This window comes from Eschrichtius robustus, chromosome 12, assembly GCF_028021215.1.
Source record: "Eschrichtius robustus isolate mEscRob2 chromosome 12, mEscRob2.pri, whole genome shotgun sequence".
Taxonomy (NCBI): Eukaryota; Metazoa; Chordata; class Mammalia; order Artiodactyla; family Eschrichtiidae; genus Eschrichtius; species Eschrichtius robustus.
The window spans coordinates 94,487,274-94,507,199 of NC_090835.1; the positions used below are offsets into that span (position 1 = coordinate 94,487,274).

The 19,926-nt window shown below is 36.3% G+C and overlaps 2 protein-coding genes across 6 annotated transcripts in view; one reads left to right on the plus strand and one right to left on the minus strand.

Annotated features, from left to right (window-relative positions):
• Positions 1-16,364, plus strand: part of DEK (DEK proto-oncogene) — a 29,609-nt gene extending 13,245 nt beyond the window's left edge. For both annotated transcript variants that reach the window (XM_068557925.1, XM_068557926.1), the window contains 4 exons: positions 9,776-9,911; positions 10,189-10,337; positions 14,330-14,398; positions 14,863-16,364. In XM_068557925.1, coding sequence (XP_068414026.1) covers positions 9,776-9,911; positions 10,189-10,337; positions 14,330-14,398; positions 14,863-14,874 — 366 coding nt within the window. In that variant the 3' untranslated portion in view covers positions 14,875-16,364. The remainder of the gene's footprint in view (positions 1-9,775; positions 9,912-10,188; positions 10,338-14,329; positions 14,399-14,862) is intronic.
• A 485-nt stretch (positions 16,365-16,849) lies between these two features.
• KDM1B (lysine demethylase 1B) overlaps positions 16,850-19,926 on the minus strand; it is a 56,746-nt gene continuing 53,669 nt past the window's right edge. For all 4 annotated transcript variants that reach the window (XM_068558780.1, XM_068558782.1, XM_068558783.1 and 1 more), the window contains one exon: positions 16,850-18,780. In XM_068558780.1, coding sequence (XP_068414881.1) covers positions 18,697-18,780 — 84 coding nt within the window. In that variant the 3' untranslated portion in view covers positions 16,850-18,696. The remainder of the gene's footprint in view (positions 18,781-19,926) is intronic.

Sequence of the window (19,926 nt, forward strand, 5' to 3'; positions counted from 1 at the left end):
TAATGATAGTACCAGCCTCCAAGGGTTGTATTAAGTGCCTTTATTTAAAGCACTTAGAGTAGTACTTGGCACAAGTACTATATAAGTGTTAGCTGCTGCTATTACTATTAGTATTAAGATGACATTTTACCATATGCAAGATTTATAAATCCAGTCTTCTTGTCATTACTAAGGTGCAGGTTAAAAAGTGAGGATATTTTACACTCGTTTTCTCATTTGCTTTCCAGATTATTGTCCCTTTGTTCTGAATAGAGTTAGTTGACATCTGTGAATGTAGATGACTCCTGATTTATAACCATATTGGTTCCTGGATAATGATTACAAATGGAACTGTCCCACTACAAATCAAAGCCCTAAACGAGGATCATTTGCTAGAAACCCAGGTCAAATGATGAAAATCCATGGAGGAAAAAAAAACCACAAAAATGCCTTTCAGACATTAAGTATATAAAGTCACACAATATAAAAGCTATATCATAATGCTCTGTTTTCTGCTTTGGTTTTTCTACTTGGGCTGGTATTGACAGACTTCATAAAATATAATGCCAGTAAAATCTGGACTGAGAAAACTTTCTTTTTTCCTGATAAATCCCCCTCTAGCAAACATAGGTATTCTTCATTTCTTTAAAGACTCCTTCAAATTTAGGGCCATCCTCCTCAAAAACTTTATTGCTGATTCCATTACTGTGAAAGGCTCTGATTGCCTTTGAAAGGTAAGTGCTGGCAGGAAGGATAGTATTTCTATAGTAACTTTGTTTTCCCTTATTCTATTTTTTTGAAGAGTCTGTTAAGTGGCAGCCTTGTTAGGGACTTCATAAACTGAGGTATTTTTGGTCAGTACTATGAAAGGACCTCTTTTCTAAGAGGCTACACAGAGGAATTGCAGGCTGATTGGAAAAGTTGAGGATTGCTTATAGATGGAATTTTTTTTGCAGATTTTTTTTCATGGAAAATTACTGGGTTAATACTATTTATTTTTATTTCCTGAAATGAATTTTTCCTTCATAGATAAGACTTCTCCCTGTTAAGATCAGCTTCTTGTTTTAGATTCTTGGAGTAAATAACTGAACTTGTTTCTTGTTTCCTCTGTAAATTGAGAGTTTTGGACCAAATAATCTATATCATATTGCTGAAGTCAGAAGTTTTAAGCAGAAATCCAGTTCAAGTTATAGTTGTTCATTAGCCAGTTATATGAGGCTGAATATTATTCACCTGCTACTTTCCATATTTAGCTGTGTGAAAGAGTAGGATACTTAATTTATAAGTAAATATTATTTTAAAATGTAGGTTTGAAATCACTGAAAACTGCAGTTAAAAAAGAATTGGCAGGGTTTTTTTTTTTTTTTAAGTCTTTTATATGAAATATGTCACATTTAGCATGTTAGCCAGCAATTGCTAAGACATTTTGTTTGAGGTTCTCTGTACCTATACCTCTGTTTCTATGATATGCAGTGAGCGGTTCACAGCAGTTTTTAATTCTCTTTTTCTTTAAAATTAATTCAAATAAGAAGGTGCTCTTTCTGAGTGTGACCTGGGTAATAATTCCTTTATAAAAGAGCTGGTCTAAACTTCTTTATCACCTTGGCTCTTGGACATTTGCTTACTTAGGGCAGTAGAGGGAGAGCAATTTGGAACCAGGAAGAAACTGATAGATGAGGTTTCTTTAGAATGAGAGAATAGAGGTTTAATTATTTTCTGTAAACTTATTATGAAAATCAACTGATTTACACATTGGAGTACATCTTTAGGGGAGGATTCCTGAAATGAACCAGTGAGATTAAACCATACTCAGGCATGCCGTTCACAACAGGTATTACCTTAGGTACAGAGAAATTATTGAGAGTACAGAAAAAAAGGAGAAGCAGTGCTCTCCACATTAGAGAAAACAATTCTATTTTAGACACTTAAAAGCTAGCTTAATGCTTCTTCAGTTTTTGTTTCCTAGTGTTTTTATAAATACTCTTTATCTCTAGGAAAGTATAAAACAAACTATGGATATTTACTTCGTGAGTATTGAATTTATCTGAATGTTCCCAGATACATCAGGAATATCTTCAGCTCTGAATACTTAAAAGCCCTACTCATAATGTCCAAAACAGGAGTTCCCTTTTTCTTTCAGGACAAGAAGTCCGCAGAGAGGCAATTCTGGGCTAGTAGAGCGGCTCAAGAAAGGTACTAAGAATCTGGGGACTGTCTCTTCCTGAGCCACCATCTTTACGTGTGGCATTAAACCTCATGATCTCAGGATGATTGTTTTACCTTTAGGCATTGTATCCCTGTTCCAGATAAAAAAAAGAGCAAAGGGCTTTTCTTCTAGTGATGTTTTGGCTTTTTCCCCCCTGTCAGGGATACCTTTTACCAGAGATCTCCATGTACATCTCATTGGCCGGAACTTTTTACCCAGCCACCTCTAGTTGTAGGGGTGGCCAGTAAGACCCAAGTGTTAGCTTTCCTGTGTCTGTAGGAGGAAGGCAGATAAAAAGTGTGATGTTGAGTGAGCCATCCTACAAAGTTTACCAAGTGAGAGAAATTTTCAGTTATAGTTTTGATAAACATTTGGACCATTTGAGGGATTATTTGGTAGTGGTGGGAGGGTGAACGTGAAAGCTTTGTTAGTCCTTAAATATGTTCTAAAAAATAAGAATTCCCCCATCTCAATCTGATCAGAGGAATTACAGAATTATATAAACTATTGAAACCTTTTGTTGGAAGGCAAAATTGAATAATTACCATAATAAAATCTGTTTAGGGTTAAACTTGCTTTCATAATCTTTTGTGGAATACAGCAAGGCTTGCACATTCTTTACTCTTGGCACTCTCGAGTTTTCTCAGCCAAGTTGTTAAAAGAATAGTGTATTTTAAGCTAATACTTATTTTGTTCATCTGTTCACCCAGTACAACCTTTCTGCTGTGAGGACAGGATTCTGGCTCTGTGACAGGCGTCTTTTTTGGAGACCCTCCTTCAATAGCCCTGCTGCCTATAAAAGATAGGTAAGCCTTCTCCCAAGATTTTTTTTTTTGCCTTCCTTCAAAAAGTGCTCATGTCATTCCTCTGATTCTATACCTTCATGGTTATCAGACACATGGAAAATCTCCTTCAAATTTTTTAAAATTTATATTACTACAGTACATTGTAAAAAGTTTAGATGACAGTACATTGTACTACCTGAAATTAATGGCAGCTCTCAGTTTTATCTGTTTCCCTTTAGCACATAAAAAATACCTACAGTACTGGATGGTCCTGATTGAACTACTCACAGCATATTCAAAAATGGCAAACCAGAATCTTAGAAATAAATCCCATGAGAATTTGGAAACTAGCTTTTTCTTTTTTTTTTTTCACCTAATTTTTTCCCATACATTTTGCTAAAAGACTCAAAGTCTTGCCTCCTATTTGATTAAATAACAAAGGTGTTAAGTATCATAAGTACTTCCAACATTTTTACTTTATAATGCCACATACTGTGTTTAATTACTGAAATATTCAGAATATTTTTAAAAAGACTTAAAATAGGGGGCCAGTACTTGGTTTTTAATGTAATCACTTTTCAGTTGCTCAGTTCAATAAATTGAGAGTGTGCTAAGTGCTGTTGGGGTTACAGAAGAGATTTTCCTACCCAAATACCATTTGATTGACACTTTATAGGATTTCAAAAGAAAGAGAATCTCTCTGTGTTGATGAGTGAAAGCTTTGGGGAGAGATGGAAGAAATACCAATTGAAATTGACCTTGGGGATAGAAAGGAAAGTTGGACACGTGAACAAAGATGGGGAGTAGGAAAGTACTGTGACAGACACGCTTGTTTGGGGTTAGGTAGTTTGTCCAGAAGTAAAGCAGTTAGAGATGAAGCTAGAGCAACATACCTTGAAGCCAGACTATAGAGAACCCACGTGGTTGGGCATGGCTGTGTAATACAACCTTTGTGGGGTAGATTGATCATTCTCCTTCCTTCAGAATGGTTGTCTTATTCTACCTGAGCATTTTGCTAAGTGGGGAAAAGAGACATGGCCTCTGTCTTCCAGGAACTGACAGTCTATCTGGGGAGAAGTACCACTCATTCCATAAGCATTTATTGGTATGTAACAAGGAGGAAACTATTGAGATCTGCTGTGTGCCATGTACTTTCACATCTTGCTTCTTATTTAGTCTTGACTCCATGAGAGAAGGTGATATATCCTCATTTTTGTACTTTGAGGATATAATAAATAACCAACTTTCCAGAGCTTTAGGTCATACTTCCGTCTTCAGCTCTATGTCCAAATCTGATTTTAAGCAGTAGCTTTAGGAAAGTTAATATGGGCATATATCCACTTCTGCTTGAAAAAATTTTAAACTAAAAGCTATTGACATAAAGGGTCCTATTGATCTCTTTATCTGGCTCTGCCTTTTCCCTATATGTCTCCAGTAGTTCATGATCTAGACTAGGAGTTGGCAGACTATGGCCTGTATGCCAGATCCAGTTTTTGTACAGCCTAGAAGCTAAGAATGGTTTTCCCATTTTTTTAATATTTGTAAGAAAACAAAAGATGAATGTACAACAATGACCATAAATGAACCAGCAAAAGCTGAAATATTTACTGTCTGGCACTTCATAGAAAAGGCTTGGTGACAGACCTAGACCATATATTTCTCTCTCATTTTACTTGGTTTATAGCTAGGTGAGTAAGCTGTGGGGCTTTTAAAAAATACATGGGTCCCCAGGCCGCACACTTGATTTTTTTTTCTCTCTCTCTTAAATGCACAACCTATTTAGGTAAGTTGTGCCAGAAGACTGATACTAAAAATCAAGAAGTTTGGCTAACTGCTATTGATAGAAAAAATGTTTGTCTTAGCAAGCAGAGTGATTCTAATGAAATAGAACCTCAGGGTTGGAATAGATCGTTAAAGGTTATCTAGTCTTCACGGATCTTCTCCCATCCCAGTTTTCCAAATAATTACATAGCGACTGCTGTGTGCCAGTTCTAAGCTCTGCAGTGGAGATCAAGAGACAAATAAGAGTCTCTGTGTTAAGCCGTTCAATCTAGTTGGTAGGAGGGGAGAGGTCAAAGATTAGGAGGGACAAAGTACAGTAAAGTATAACTTAAGAGCTAAGTAAGTGATTTGCTCAAGATGGAGTATTTACCTCTTTCTAGGGGCAGGTAGGTAGCAAAGATCCAGACAGGGAAACTTCATAGGAGGTAGCAATTTGATCTGAGCCCTAAAGGATAAACAGGAGAGGTTGGCATAACAAAAGAAAGAGATTTGGAGAAAACTATACAAAACTGGATTACACCGAAGGCCCATCTTGGCTTCAAAAAAAAAAATTCTAGAGTAATGATCTTGAGCCCATACAAAGTTAGGAGGTGAGGGCCAGAGACAGCCCTGATACTGAGTTTGGTTGTCCTTTGTTGCCCTTCTATATTTTCTGCCAACATTTTTTATTCTTTGTTATTATCAGTAACATTTGTATGTAACAGAAAAAGTTAAATTTAACAGTATGATAAATAGATTATGGTATCATTGACTTACTGCATTGGTTTAGTTCAGTAGTTTCACCTCTGGCTTAAAGAAAACGTAGGTACATTAGTCATTTCTATAAGCAACTAATGCAGCAGGAGGCACACTGAATTTAATGAAGGTCTTGCTTCTTACTAGTTGTAAGACATTGGCTCAGTTAACTATACAGATAAATTTTCCTCATTTATAATGAGATCAACTGTCTGGATTTTTTTTTTTTTTTTTGCTTTTTTTTGTTTTTTAGGTCGTATGGATCGTGTATGTGAAAATAGTGCTATATAAATGCCTTTTTTCTTTTTCCTTTTAATTACATTTTTAACCACGTCCTGGGTTCAGAGTACAGGTAAACCAGATCCTGCAAACGATATACAGAGGTGAACATGGCAAGAAATATTTACATGGCTACTTTACGGCGAACACTCTTGTGGTTGTTAGGGACAGATAGAGCTAAATTAGATGGGTGTCTCTTCTTGTGGAGATTGTCAGATAACGCCCTTAAGAAACTTGCAGTGTAGTGGGAGAAGAGACATGTAACTACCTACAGTTTAAAAAACATAAATACATTAAATGTTTCTATGGTGCCTTTTATGTATTCACTCATTTGATCCTCACAAAATTTTACAAACATGGCCATAGTTCGTCAAATCTGCAGTGCCTGTAAGGCATCATTTTAATGTAGATTGCAAAGTGTACCCCAGTATCTGAGATAAGGTGTGGGAGGGGGGAGTGTTAAATTTAGCAAAGTCTGGTATTATTACCTCCATTTTTACAGATGCGGAATCAGACACAGAAGGGTAAGTGACTTGCCTGAGAATGCAAAATTAGTCACTGGTGGAGTCAGGATTTGAACCAAGGAAGTTTGGCTCTAAAAACCTGTGTTCTAATTCACTGCTTCACAGTGCCTTCCAGAAAGAAGGGGCAAATGAATTGTAGGTCGAGTACTGTGGGACTACAGGTTGATCAAGTTGGTGGTATTATGAAAGATTTGGAGGAGGTGATTGCTAAGTTGGGTTTAGACTCATGAGTGAGGTTTTCCTAAGTAGAGGAGGGGGAATGAAAGTAATAAAGACTTGAAAGGTCATGTAAAATTTAAGTAGGCATGTTTTTTAACTTTACTTCTCAGTTCTCCCAGGGCCCCTTTTCATTACCTCCGAAATACCAGATTGCCATGTTCGCCTTAACTGCCAAAAATTGTACGTTGGGTTGCAATACCAAGGTCTGTCTTTTGAGATGCCCTGTTTTCCAAAGTTACCTTTTTTTCCTATACATAATATCTTATCTTCAGGGCAGCTCAAATGATTCTTAGCAGCTGCAGGGCTGAAGCACATCATGTGAGTTATTTATCTGATTGCCTCCCTGCTCAAGATGAAACTCATAAGTATGAGTTTCTACAGAGTTTATTTTACTACTCAGTTTTCACTGTTTCCCCATGCCAACACTTATCAGTATGAAAACGATACTTTACTGAATTCCTACCTTAAGTTTGTCACAGAGTAATTTGTAACTGGTTACTAAAGATAAGCGAATTCCAGTGTAAATAATATAATTTGTTATTACAGAGATTCGGTTATTTGTGGGTCCAGTTCTGTCTACCAGAATGTAATGAAATAAGCATGATGTATTGTGGTTAGTTAACACAGGTGTCACTGAGGCAGTCTTACTGCTCTTCTGTGTATCTATTCTATGTATTTGCCTTTTCAAGAAAACAAGTTATTAGAGGAAATTACATTTGTATGATGAAAGAATTCCTTTACAAAAGGAAGCACTCATAATAGTAGTAATAGCTAATATTTATTGTTTCCTCTGTGCCCAGCACCATTAAAAGTACTTTTGTGTATTAATGTACTTACTCCCCCTAAGACTACTGGATACTATTATTTCCCTCATTTTATAAACAAGGAAACTAGGGCCCAAAGATGTACTGGGTCTGGAATTTGAAACTAGGCAGCTTGCCTGCAGAGCCTACACTCTTATCTATTAGGTTGTATCTTCTATAGTACTTCTGACAGTATGTTTGCAACCTTTTTGTTAATAGATGATAATAGGCTAGTTGTCCATTTAAAAAACTGTAGAACACTCTCCCTTTTAGAAGATTTAAATATAGAAAGAAGCTTAGCTTTAATTTTGTTTGTTTGTTTTTCCAATAGTAACATTTTATGGAGATGGCTTTTTTATTTATTTATTTACTTATGGCTGTGTTGGGTCTTCGTTGCTGCACGCGGGCTTTCTCTAGTTGCGGTGAGCGGGGGCTACTCTTCGTTGCGGTGCACGGGCTTCTCATTGCAGTGGCTTCTCATTGTGGAGCACGGGCTCTAGGCGCGTGGGCTTCAGTAGTTGCGGCACGCGGGCTCTAGAGCACAGGCTCAGTAGTTGTGGCACACGAGCTTAGTTGCTCCACGGCATGTGGGATCTTCCCGGACCAGGGCTTGAACCCATGTCCCCTGCATTGGCAGGCGGATTCTTAACCACTGCGCCACCGGGGAAGCCCATGGAGATGGCTTGATTATCCTTTATTTATCACTGCACAGTTTTATGCTTTATCAAACTATTAACTACTCCCAATATGCAGGTTTAAAAATGGCACCCTAGTGTGTATTCTTTCTAAAATTTTACCTTATACCCTGACCTTTAAAGGCTCTGAAAGTATTTCAATTATCTGATTCTAACTATCTGATTTGAATGGGGATCAAGTGGTAATGCTTATAACATTGTTGCTCTCCCTTCCTCATCCCCCTGCATGCTTTCTGTAATAACTTAAGTTTATTATAAAATATTTGAATGACCCGCAGGTCCAGATTTTATTAACCTTTGACTAACGAGTGATACATAATAGTCATTATTCTGTGTATTAAGTGCATCAACAGAACTTATGAATTTTTAGTATTTCCTTTCAGAGCCTCGTGTGGTTCTTAGGAATTAAGTGGATGCTTAATAAACTTAAAACTTAGTTCAGGTTAGTCATAGAAAATTGATGAACCATTGATGCCTTTCCGGCAACCCCCATGTCTGGAACACCTCTGAGAATTAGGAAAAAAGTATAAATGGCCTCTAAATAGCAAAAATCCATAGGTGAAGCTTATAGACTTTATTTTTAGCATGTTGGCCCTTTGACACTGGTTAAATCCATTTTTTTAGTCACAGTTAAACTAGATAGGTTAGCTAGTTCCCGGCCAACAGTGTATTATTGAGGTAGTGTAGGGTGATACTATACTTAAGTAAATATGTACAGTGGATGGCAGTGTAGCAAAAGGAAAGACAAGCACTAAAATCCAATGAACTGCACTTAGAAATAGCCTGAGCCCACCTAAGTTTAGAACAGGTTGGTCTATATACTTTAATTTTCTTTAAGTTCAACATAATGTCTCTGTCCTTTAAAAAAAAAAAAAAAAAAAGGTTGAATTTTGATGATAATCTGAAATTCAGAGTATAAAACATTTGGAGAAACATTCTGTCAAAAGTGATTTGCAGTGTTTTTGGTGTGTAAAGATGAGATTTTAAGTTATCTTGGGGTACTTGCCTTATATACAGATACTTTTACCTTCGGGAACGTTAATGAAGAATTAACGTTTCCTAATTTCATAGACTCTGCTTAAGACAAAGTTACAGTGAACTATAATTTTGTCATTTTAATCTAACCGTATGTATGTACTTTGCTTTTATTTTATTAGCTGTGAGTTAGTGTTTAAGAAAACAAGTTCTGGAGTCAGATCTATTTGAATCTCACTTCTTTATTTTATTATGTGACTGGACAAAACCTCTCTGAGCCTTCATTTCCTCATATATTTATAAACAGATTTTGAGCAGCTCCTTTGCACCATGCACTGTTTTAGGAGTTAGGGATATGTCAGTGAACACAGAAAGGTCAAAAAATTCCTTGTCCTCATGGAACTTACCTTTTAGTTGGGAGAGACTGACAATAAATAACAGAATATTAATAGTGCCTATATTTTAGAGTTTTTTTCAAGATTAACTAAGGTCTGATGGGGTAGACCTTAGTTAAGGGAGGGGTAGACAGTTTTCTATCTATAGTGTGTAATAAATGTGAGCACCTAATAATTTTAATGTTTGATCCTTGACCTCACCTGACTAGTCTCGTGTTGGGATAAAAGTAAGTTCATTGAGTGTATTAGTCATCTCAAAAATTGATGATTAGTAATAATTTTTCATTGGTGATATTGAACACATTAATTTTCTCTAATATTGTTGAGGGGTGTGGAGGAGTAGAGGGATCGCAGGTAGTCTCTCATCAATGTATGTACTTTGTTTTTCTTTCCAACAGCCACCAAAAAAGACATCCAAAAGAGAAAAACCCAAACAGAAAGCCACTTCTAAAAGTAAAAAATCTGTAAAAAGTGCTAATGTTAAGAAGGCAGATAGCAGTACCACCAAGAAGAATCAAAATAGTTCCAAAAAAGGTATGTTAGAAATGACACATTTTCAGCAACCTAAAGATATACATTATATGCTATAATACAGTTTTTAAGCATGTGTGGAAAATAGGTAAACTCTGAGGAACATTTGAGGGGGGAAGGTAGTATACCAGTTATTTATAGTTTATAATTTTTTAAATCTAATACCTTTTCAAGGATCTGATGAATACTTATAGAATTCTTCCTAATCTGTCTTGAATATTAATTTATTTTGCTATATAAGAAAAATTTATTTTCGTGTCATAAAATGTCTTACTTTTAGAAAGTGAATCTGAGGATAGTTCAGATGATGAACCTTTAATTAAAAAATTGAAGAAGCCTCCTACAGATGAAGAGTTAAAGGAAACAGTAAAGAAATTATTGGCCAGTGCTAACTTGGAGGAAGTCACAATGAAACAGATTTGCAAAGAGGTAATTGGACAAATGCTGAGATCATTTTGCTTCTGTTTGAAAAATTCTTTCACCCATCCCTCAGTTCAAAGCTAGATTCTTACGTGCATTCATTCATTGAACAAATATTTATTGAACTACCACATGCCAGGCATTCTTACAGGTGCTGGGATACCACTTTCAGTAAAATAGTCAAAACCTCTGCCCTATTGGAGTCATTTCATAAATAACATTTGAATGTATACAGTGACTAAAGTTGAGGTGATACATTGCAAACTCCGTAGATGTTCTTTTCCTGATCTAGCAACTATTTTTATTGATGCATCCCTAGATTATGTTAGTTTAAATAAGCAGGATCTTGTGGACCACCTTATTTTCAATACTACTATGATAAATGAGATGTTATAGATTAGGTTCTTAGCTCAAACTTCTCTTAAGTTCTTCTGATGCTTCTCAGGAAATGAAATGATCTAGTCTTGAATATGATTCTGTAGTGATTCCATACTGTAGATCAAAATTGAAAGGTTTTAAAATCTAGTTTCTTATGGTAAAATGAAATTAAAATTTGAAATGTACCAAAAGTGGAATATTCTTTACTTTTTAAAGACATACTGTTTTTCTTATTCAGCATTCGTTGAGCCTCTGCTACATATCAGGCACTGGGATAGATGTTAGAGGTAGAGCAGGAGAAGCCATTATTTGGCTTAGGGGCCTTGTGTAATCTAGTGGGTAGAAAGAGGCAGCTGTTTTAGTTACTTAGTACAGTGTGTGAAAGCTGTGTTAGAAGAGTACAGAGGGTGCCCCAGCACCACAGAACAGAGGGTACCTGCTTGGGAATGGGGGTTGGGGGAGTCTGAAAAGGCATCTTAGAAGAGGTCTTAGACCGTCAGCTTTCATACAATTGAGGAACATCAACACATTCACATAAAACATGACACGTAATGACTGCGAGGAATAGTCATTAGTTTAATTTGGCTGAAGACTAGAGTTGGAAGGAATTCTTCACAGAAGTTAGGAGAGAATACTAAAGAGTTCTGCAGATTTTATATGTGTTGTTACAGAGTTTGATTTTTCTCCCTGAAGCTAATGAGGAATTGGGAGGCAGGGTAGGTTATTGAAAGGTACTTGGCAGGAGCAGTCTAGGATGACTCTTAAAAAATAAAAAGATTATTATTTTTTAAGGGCCATCCTAGACACATCAAGAAGAACAGACTGGTGAAGAATGAGACAAGAGTCAAGAGAAACCTTTACATCATAATCAGAGTTACAGGGCTGCCGTAATCCAAGTCTGAAATCAAGAGAGCCTGATCACAGGTTGCTCCGTGTGGGTGTAAGGGCTTGGGTGCATTAATCATAATAGGGAGTAGAACAAAAGGCATACCTCTTGAGGAAAAGATGAGTTTTGTTCTAGACATTTTAAGATGGGGTATTTGAAACATCCAAGTGGGAGAAATTGTGAACATTGTAATTCTCCAAGGTAGGAGAGAAACCTAGACTAGGATATTGCTGGGAGTTAAAACCAGAAGATAAGGTGGCCTAGAGAAGAAGGTAAAGGATGAGAAAGGCAAAGGACAGAGTCCTGGAGACCATTATCATCAAAGAGTTGGGAAGTAATTCCTACAAAATGTAAGAAATTGTAGAGTCAGTAGTAGAAGGAAGGCCAGAGAGAATAGTGCTGTAAAAGCCAAGCGAGGAGAGCTTCAAGAAGGGGCAGGGAGGGGTAGTTCCCTGCTTAAGAAAAGGTAATTAACTTACACGGGACAGTGGACAATGGCTATGGAAAGTCAGGTCACAGAAAAGAAATATAAATGACCTGTAAACGCGAAAACATTAACCTTCCCTACTAATGAGGAAGATAGAAGTCAAAAGGAAATACTTTTGCTTACTAGCTTTAACAAAATCTTTATAAAGATGAACAGTTTTCAAGGTTGGCAATGGAATAGGGAAACGTACTCTCATCCTTTAAGTTGTAATAACTTTGGAGAATAATTAGGTAGTATGTTAAAATTTAAATGGCAAATACCCTTTAACCCAGCAATTCCATTTCTAGGTCTCTATCCTAAAGACATAGTCACATCTGCACAAAATGATTTCAGTAATGTTAAGCATGTCTGTAATACTGAAAAGTCAGAAACGACCTAAATGACCATCAGTAGGGAAATGTTTAAACTGTACATCCATATTTTTGGAATATGAACTGTGTAGCAGTTCAAAAGAACATGGAAAAACCTTCCAGGTATTGTCAGAGTTTTAAAACAGAGGTATTTCCCTATTTGTGTAAATACAGAAAAACTATATTGCCATTGATATATTTATATGTTTGTATATAAACTCATTTTTAAAGGTCTGGAAGAATACACAGCAAATTGGTAACTGGTTTCCTTTAGGGGAGAGGGACAAGGGCAGACTGGAAGGAAAATTGAAGGGAGACTAGTTCTGTTCATTTGAATGACTTTTGTGAATACATTTCTGTAATTTTAAGGGGATTATTAATAACATGGAGAGGTCAGGTGAGAAGAACTTAAGGGTTTTTTTGGACTCAGCAATTAAGAGACAGTTGTTCACATAATAGCAGTTTTGAAGGGTGGTAAATGCCAGGGTTGTCCCTTGGACTGAGAATGAATAGTGAGGAAGAGAATTAATAGTGAGGAAAGTGAAAGCTTCTGATTTAGTAATTAAATTGGGGGAAGATACAAGTTGATAAAATACTTTTTAAGGTCAGAGGGGAGTGGAAGCATGCGTTAGGCTGAGGGACAATTCTGGGAAAGGAGAAGATGAAGGTACAGGAGCATTGAGGGTTGGGTCCCTGCAGAGGTAGAGGAAACAGGACTGTTGATGAATCCAGACACAAATGAACTGGAGGAGAACAGGCATGTCAGAAAGTTGAAGGAATTCATAGTAATGGCTTCTTGGCTGAGAGCAAGAGTGTGGGACACTTGAATAAGGGGATGCAGTTGCCACTGATGAGAATGTAAGGGGAACCTGATTAGAAATCCTTGGGATTTCTAGGGAGGCTTTGACATTGAATACCAAGTGGGACCATTTTTTTTTTTAACTTACTTTATTCAAGTATAGTTGATAAAATGGAACCATTCTTTTCAAATTTGTTGCATTTTCGCACAGAATTTAACCATATAAAAGTTAGACCAATTAAGGGTTGGAGTTTTGCAGAGAAAGAACAAAGGGCAAATAATTAGAGTAATGTAAATGATTGAATATATTTGCAGAGGTTGGCAAACTACAGCCTGTGGGCCTTTGTAACACAGACATATACCCATCCCTTTAAGTGTTGTCTATGGTAGCTTTTATGCTACAATGACATAGTTGAGTAGTTGTGACGGAAACTGTCGCTGGAAAGCTGAAATCATTTGTTGTCTAGCCCTCTACAGAAAACGTTTGCTGACCTTGAATTAGACAATAGGAGTGAAGCCAGCTTGGTGTATATGGCAGGTCAGGACCAGAAGTCATTGTGAAGCCAAGCAGCAGGTATCAAGTTGGAAAATTTAGAGAGTAAAAATTTAGGAGTGGAGGACTCAGTGATACAACTGGAGCTCAGTGATACAACTTTGGGGAGGGGATTGAGCAGTGGTCTGGAGGCTGAAATTCATTAGAGTTGAAGTTCAGGAATCATAAGTAGTGTTAGATGATGTAACAGAAAAAATAAGAGGATACCTAAAATATCTGATAGATAACCTACCAATATAAAGAATTCAATCCATTTAACCTAAGGTCTATCTAGAAGTTCTCCTTATCCATGTTTATTGTTAGTTCAACTGAAACTCCCACTTTATAAAACACTGAGAATGTTTTCATGCTAGTTTACTGCTCTATATACAGTATTATTATCATTTGTTGTAGAATGCTACATGGTGAACCACTGGTGGTTAGAACGTACTGTTCAAACTTACATGCAGCTCTTTGTCCATAGCACACATTTCTTCATTATCCAAAGATAGAGAATATTATTGGATTTTTAAATCTACTTTTAACATTGTTTTTCCTTTTCACTATAGGTATATGAAAATTATCCTGCTTATGACTTAACTGAAAGAAAAGAGTTCATAAAAACAACTGTTAAAGAGGTAACTATATCCAACTTTTCGAACTTTGATCATTTTGGACTTACAAAAGAAATTACGTGTATCAAATACTGCGTATTTTTCAAAATATTTATGTCACTAAGTATCACATGTGATGCTCAAATTTCCTCAAAATGGGAAAGATAGTTATTTTCATTCCCATTTTAGAGCTTAAAAATAAAGTTTGAACATTAGTGACAACACCTGGCCTCAGATGAAGATGTGGGTTCCGTGTACGTGGGTAGCTGGGCATCTCAGAGTTCATACAGCCACTTGAGCACATGTTCCTTGCTGTCCACCAGTTAAAGGCAAGAGAAGATCAGCAGTAGCTGTAGTCTTGTATTGATCCCAGCTGATTTCCCAAGGTCACAGTAGTAAAAATAGAAGTTAAAAAATAAAATGAGGTTTTATGTGTTCCAACTATTGTATGTTGGGCATGAGGAAATAACGTTTCTCTTTCGTTACAGCTAATTTCTTAAGAGGACAGAAACAGATGACCTGTACCCATGGATTTAAAGATCTGATTTACACCATTATACCAGCAAAGAGAATGTATTTCCTTTTCTAAATCTTTGCAAGCGTTGTGTTGGTAGAACTTCCTTCTGACCTTTTTATCTTGAGTGTTAGGTGAATTTGCGTTTGCCATTTTAAATTGCATTTCTATGCAGTTTTTAGTTTAAATTTTTGCATGGCAGTAATTGTCCCTTGCTTTTATAGTTGTATTTTGTACATTTTGGATTTCTTTATATAAGACTATAGATTCTTGAACTGTTGTAGTTTTTAGTGTGCGCGCAATATTAGCTTAAGACATACTTTTAATCGTAGATCAGAAACGATCATAACTGGCATTTATACATGCAGAGACTATTGCAGTATTTAGCATATGAAATATTTTGAATACACATCTGTCAGTGTGAAAACTCAGTGGCAGTGTGTTCATCATATTAAAAATACACAAGCTTCAGCCGTCCAGATGACTGAATCGGAACTTTTCTCCTGCATGTGTATATATGTCAAATTGTCAGCATGACAAGAGTGACAGATGTTATTTTTGTATTTTTAAAAACGAATTTGTTGTATATAAAGTTTTTTTATTTCTTTTGTGCAGATCAATTTTTAAACTCATATAAGTACGTATCTTTACAGTTATTATAAACTATGAAATGTCAGTGTTCAGCCAGATGGTATGACGGAGCAGTGAAAGTCAGAATTCAGTGAAGAAAATACTGAAGGAACAGATAGTTCTCTGCTTTGCCTTGGAAGTGTCATCAATTTATAGTTTTAGTGTTAACCCTGCAACAGTGTCTGTAGATACATTTTATAGTGAGGATAGACCAAAATCAACACATCAAAACTTCAAAAATTTGGGAGAGTTGGATTAAGTAGAAGCACATTTGGCTTATAATAAAGGCACTGATTTTTATTAACTGCTTTTGCCCATATAAAATGCTGATATTTACAGGAAACCTGGCCACCTTTATAATTATGGTGAAAGTACCAGTTGTAATTCCAGATTTAAGATAATGTGTAGACAGTAGTGGGTATCTGACAAAGTATTTCTCAAAAGTGGTAACAGACTTATTTTTAACATTAAAGAAACTTAATGTATTTGTGGAATCAGGGGTGTTAGGCTTTACATTTTGGCCAATTAGGATTCTAGGTGATCAACATATGGACCACTCCTGAATGAGACTAATTTTGTCTTTTAAATTAACTGTCTTAATCGGTTTATTAAATAATCTCTTAATTTTAAAATAAAACATGCTGCTTATACAAGAATTAGGCCTTTGATAAACCATTGAATGTTTAAAATATCTTTGCATCATAGAACAGAAATATATAAAAATGATATATGTTGACTGTTAACAGGTATTTTCACAGGTTTGACTTGTTTCTTGATAAAGTTATTAAGACATTAGAGAAAGGTATACTTAATACAAATGAATGGAATAAACAATTAAATGAGATTTAATAATTGGCATTTGGTTTTAAATATTTAACTTGTTCCTATAAACCTTGTCAATAAAAATAATAAATCACCACCTCTGTCTCTTTGCATTTGATGTTTTAACATGTATTTCAGAATAGAGATTTTTAAATGGATTTAGCCCCATAGCCTATATAATTTGGAATGCTTGTCAGTGGTAACCGACTGATTTTACTTTGAATTAAATACATTACAAAGAAATCACTAGGGAAAACTTCAAGCGCTCTCACAAAACTAAGTTGATCAAAGTTAACAATTATGTGTGACCATTTACTTGAAAGGGATGATATGCAGTAATGCCTATGACCTAAAAAGTCTAAAGAGGGTTTAGAGGTTGAGGGGATTGAGTCGGTGTATGTGAAAGTTTGTGGTGAAGATGTATCTGCTTAAGAGTGTGCATTCATCACTACAGTGCACAGTGTATTTGAAAAACAAGTTTTATTAAGCAGTTTTACACAATCAGCTGTTCACAGTCTGCAGTTAAAACATTGTGTATATTCACTGCTACTCAATTACAAAATCTTCAGACAGCAGTGAAAAACATACTCAAATAACTCAAGAAAAAAAAGGTACCATGGTTCTTTAAAGAACAAAATGTTAGGTGATGTCACTTGAGACAGGAAATGAGGGGATTTTTAAAAAATACACATTTATCATACTTTATTTAGGTAGGTTTTCCCCTTGTTTGCTTATAGCACTATACAAGTTTAAGTGCCCAGAAACTAAAGTAATAATGTACTGTGAACCATTTCAACTTAAAATATTTTGCATTTATCACTCGACACATGCTATTCTTTAAACATTTTAATACATAAAACACTTGAAAGCAGAATACTTCCCAATCAGTACCAATGAGTCTCATCAGATAACCTATATGTCAACATTTTCCTGTGTTAACCTTGAAACCAATATACTGCTATTTGCTTTCTTTCAATTGTATAATACTTTGCTGGGGAGGGAGGTGTGTCTCAGCTCTGTCTAAAGTTCACCTTATGTTCTTTCTATAAAATACGGTTTCTACTTATAAGCTGACTTTAAATTTTAAAAATACCTAATATTTTGAAAAGTGGTTTTAAAGTCATTTTGAGTCCTTTTTTAAGCTGACCAATATATTGAAAGAATTATTCAAAGACTTTTTAAAACAAAAGCACATAAATTACCCTTATTTCTAACCTGTAAACTGAAGTTTCTTGGCAAGATGGGCATCCTGACGACCCTGAAATCAATGTTTATTTTTTTTTGTCATGAGTGAAAGAAGGAAAAAGTAAATATTTACCATGTTCTCAGGCTTTTAAGATATGGCTTATAAAATGTGTAATATTTACCAGGATATTACACATTTTTCTGCAGTTTTCCAGTGGACCTGCCTATGGAATACTGAAAACGTAATTCTATAAAAAATATTCCTAGAGACGTACTCAGTTATTTTAAAAAGAGGCAGTGGGGAGAGGCTTTTAATTATTCTGACAAGATCCTTCTGCTACTGGTTGCCAAAATTGAGGCTATTTAAAGTGTGCCATCCACCCAAACATGACTCTAAGAAAAATAGCCATATTCTACGTCTAAAGTATGAAGACCACACTATCTCTTCCCAATTCTCAGTGATACATGTACTGTTGAAGGAATTGAAAATTTTGCTCTTTTGCCAATGAGTGCACAAATCTAAAATATTTTATTATAAAAGATACCTGAATTTAAATTTCTTTTGAACACCCAATGGGAAGAAATATGTACAATATAAGATAGAAGTTTCATTTACCTTTGACTGAAGAGTTTGTGCTGTATTCAAAAAGGAAAGATTGCTATCTAAATTTTAAGTAAAAGCTCAATATTGGAGCTGTATAAAAATCTTAAGGCTCATTGGCAAAGATACTGATAAATTGTCATAGAGGAAAAGTACATGGCTTTTTTTTTTTTTTTTAGATGATTCCTGCTTGATTGACTTGGTTTCTCAATGTGTGAAAATTGGTCAGCCAAAAAAATGTCAGATTTAAAGGGAATCTCCAACCATGGAAGGATCATATCCAAGGTCTTAATTTAAGGTTATATTCTGCCTTATTCTGAGATCCGGAAGATTTAGCGCTAGTCAGACCTGTGGAAAATGCCATTATATATAAGTGCTTACAGAAGGATTCTTGGGGCTAGTGCTTTCAGAGTGGTAAAATGGGTTTACATTACCATGCCACCTTAGAACATTTCAGTTTTGCTACCCAGAGAGGATTTTTTGTTTGTTTGATTTTATCAAAGTGAGGTTTAAAATGTTTTTCAGACTCTCCCATTTGGGAGAAGAAAGCTGGGTCCAGATAAATTCTGTTTAAAATGCCGCAATCTTGCTTGCTTCTCGAACACCACTCAAATATGCCCCTGTAACAGTTTGTGGAAAATGCCTGTTTGTTGCCTGTAAAAAAAAAAATAATTGTATAATTTGAGATCATGTATAAAGAATTTAGATGAAAATCAAAAGGTAAATACAAACTTACACTTTCTCTGATCCTCCTAAAATAAAGATTGTTGTTGCTCCTGTGTGCTCACATGAACACTACTCACCCATCCATAGCACCATGTTTCACCAAATTCATTCTACAATATAGTCAGTGCTCCCGTGAAGTACTGTGTGACATTCATTAAGATATTTTCTATGTATGCCAGGTGCTGGAGTTAAGGATAATAAGACACAGTCCCCTCCCATCAGACAATCTTAGTTGTTTAAATCAGTGATAAGTAAAACAAGCACAAAAAGTGAATCACAGTTCATCCACGGCTGGAGTTTTGCTAGATGGGTATAACAGAAAGTTGAGTTACTCCAAGGATAGATCAGTTCAACAGGAAGGGAAAAGACAAAAGGTGAGGACTGTCAACAGGAGAACCTCACTTTCAAGGAGGTTATAGTGGGAACAGAATAAGCAAACCAGGAGGACAGGAAACTTGAATTCATGACCGTTAGGTATTAAAGACAAGGTCTGGGATGTGGTTATGGGGAAAAGTAGCTGAAATGGGAGTTGAGTAGGTCATAGAAAAGGAAGGATAGGGCTTCCCTTGTGGCGCAGTGGTTAAGAATCGGCCTGCCAATGCAGGGGACACGGGTTCGAGCCCTGGTCTGGGAAGATCCCACATGCCGCGGAGCAACTAGGCCCGTGAGCCACAATTACTCAGCCTGCGCATCTGGAGCCTGTGTTCCGCAACAAGAGAGGCCGCGATAATGAGAGGCCCGCGCACCGTGATGAAGAGTGGTCCCCACTTGCCGCAACTAAAGAAAGCCCTCGCACAGAAACGAAGACCCAACACAGCCATAAATATATAAATAAATAAATAAATTTATGAAAAAAAAAAAAGAATCTGCCTGCCAATGCAGGGGATACGGGTTCGAGCCCTGGTCTGGGAAGATCCCACATGCCACGGAGCAACTAAGCCCGTGCGCCACAACTACTGAGCCCACGTGCCACAACTATTGAAGCCTGCACGCCTAGAGCCCGAGCTCCGCAACAAGAGAAGCCACCACAAGAGAAGCCTGCGCACCGCAATGAAGAGTAGCCCCCACTCGACG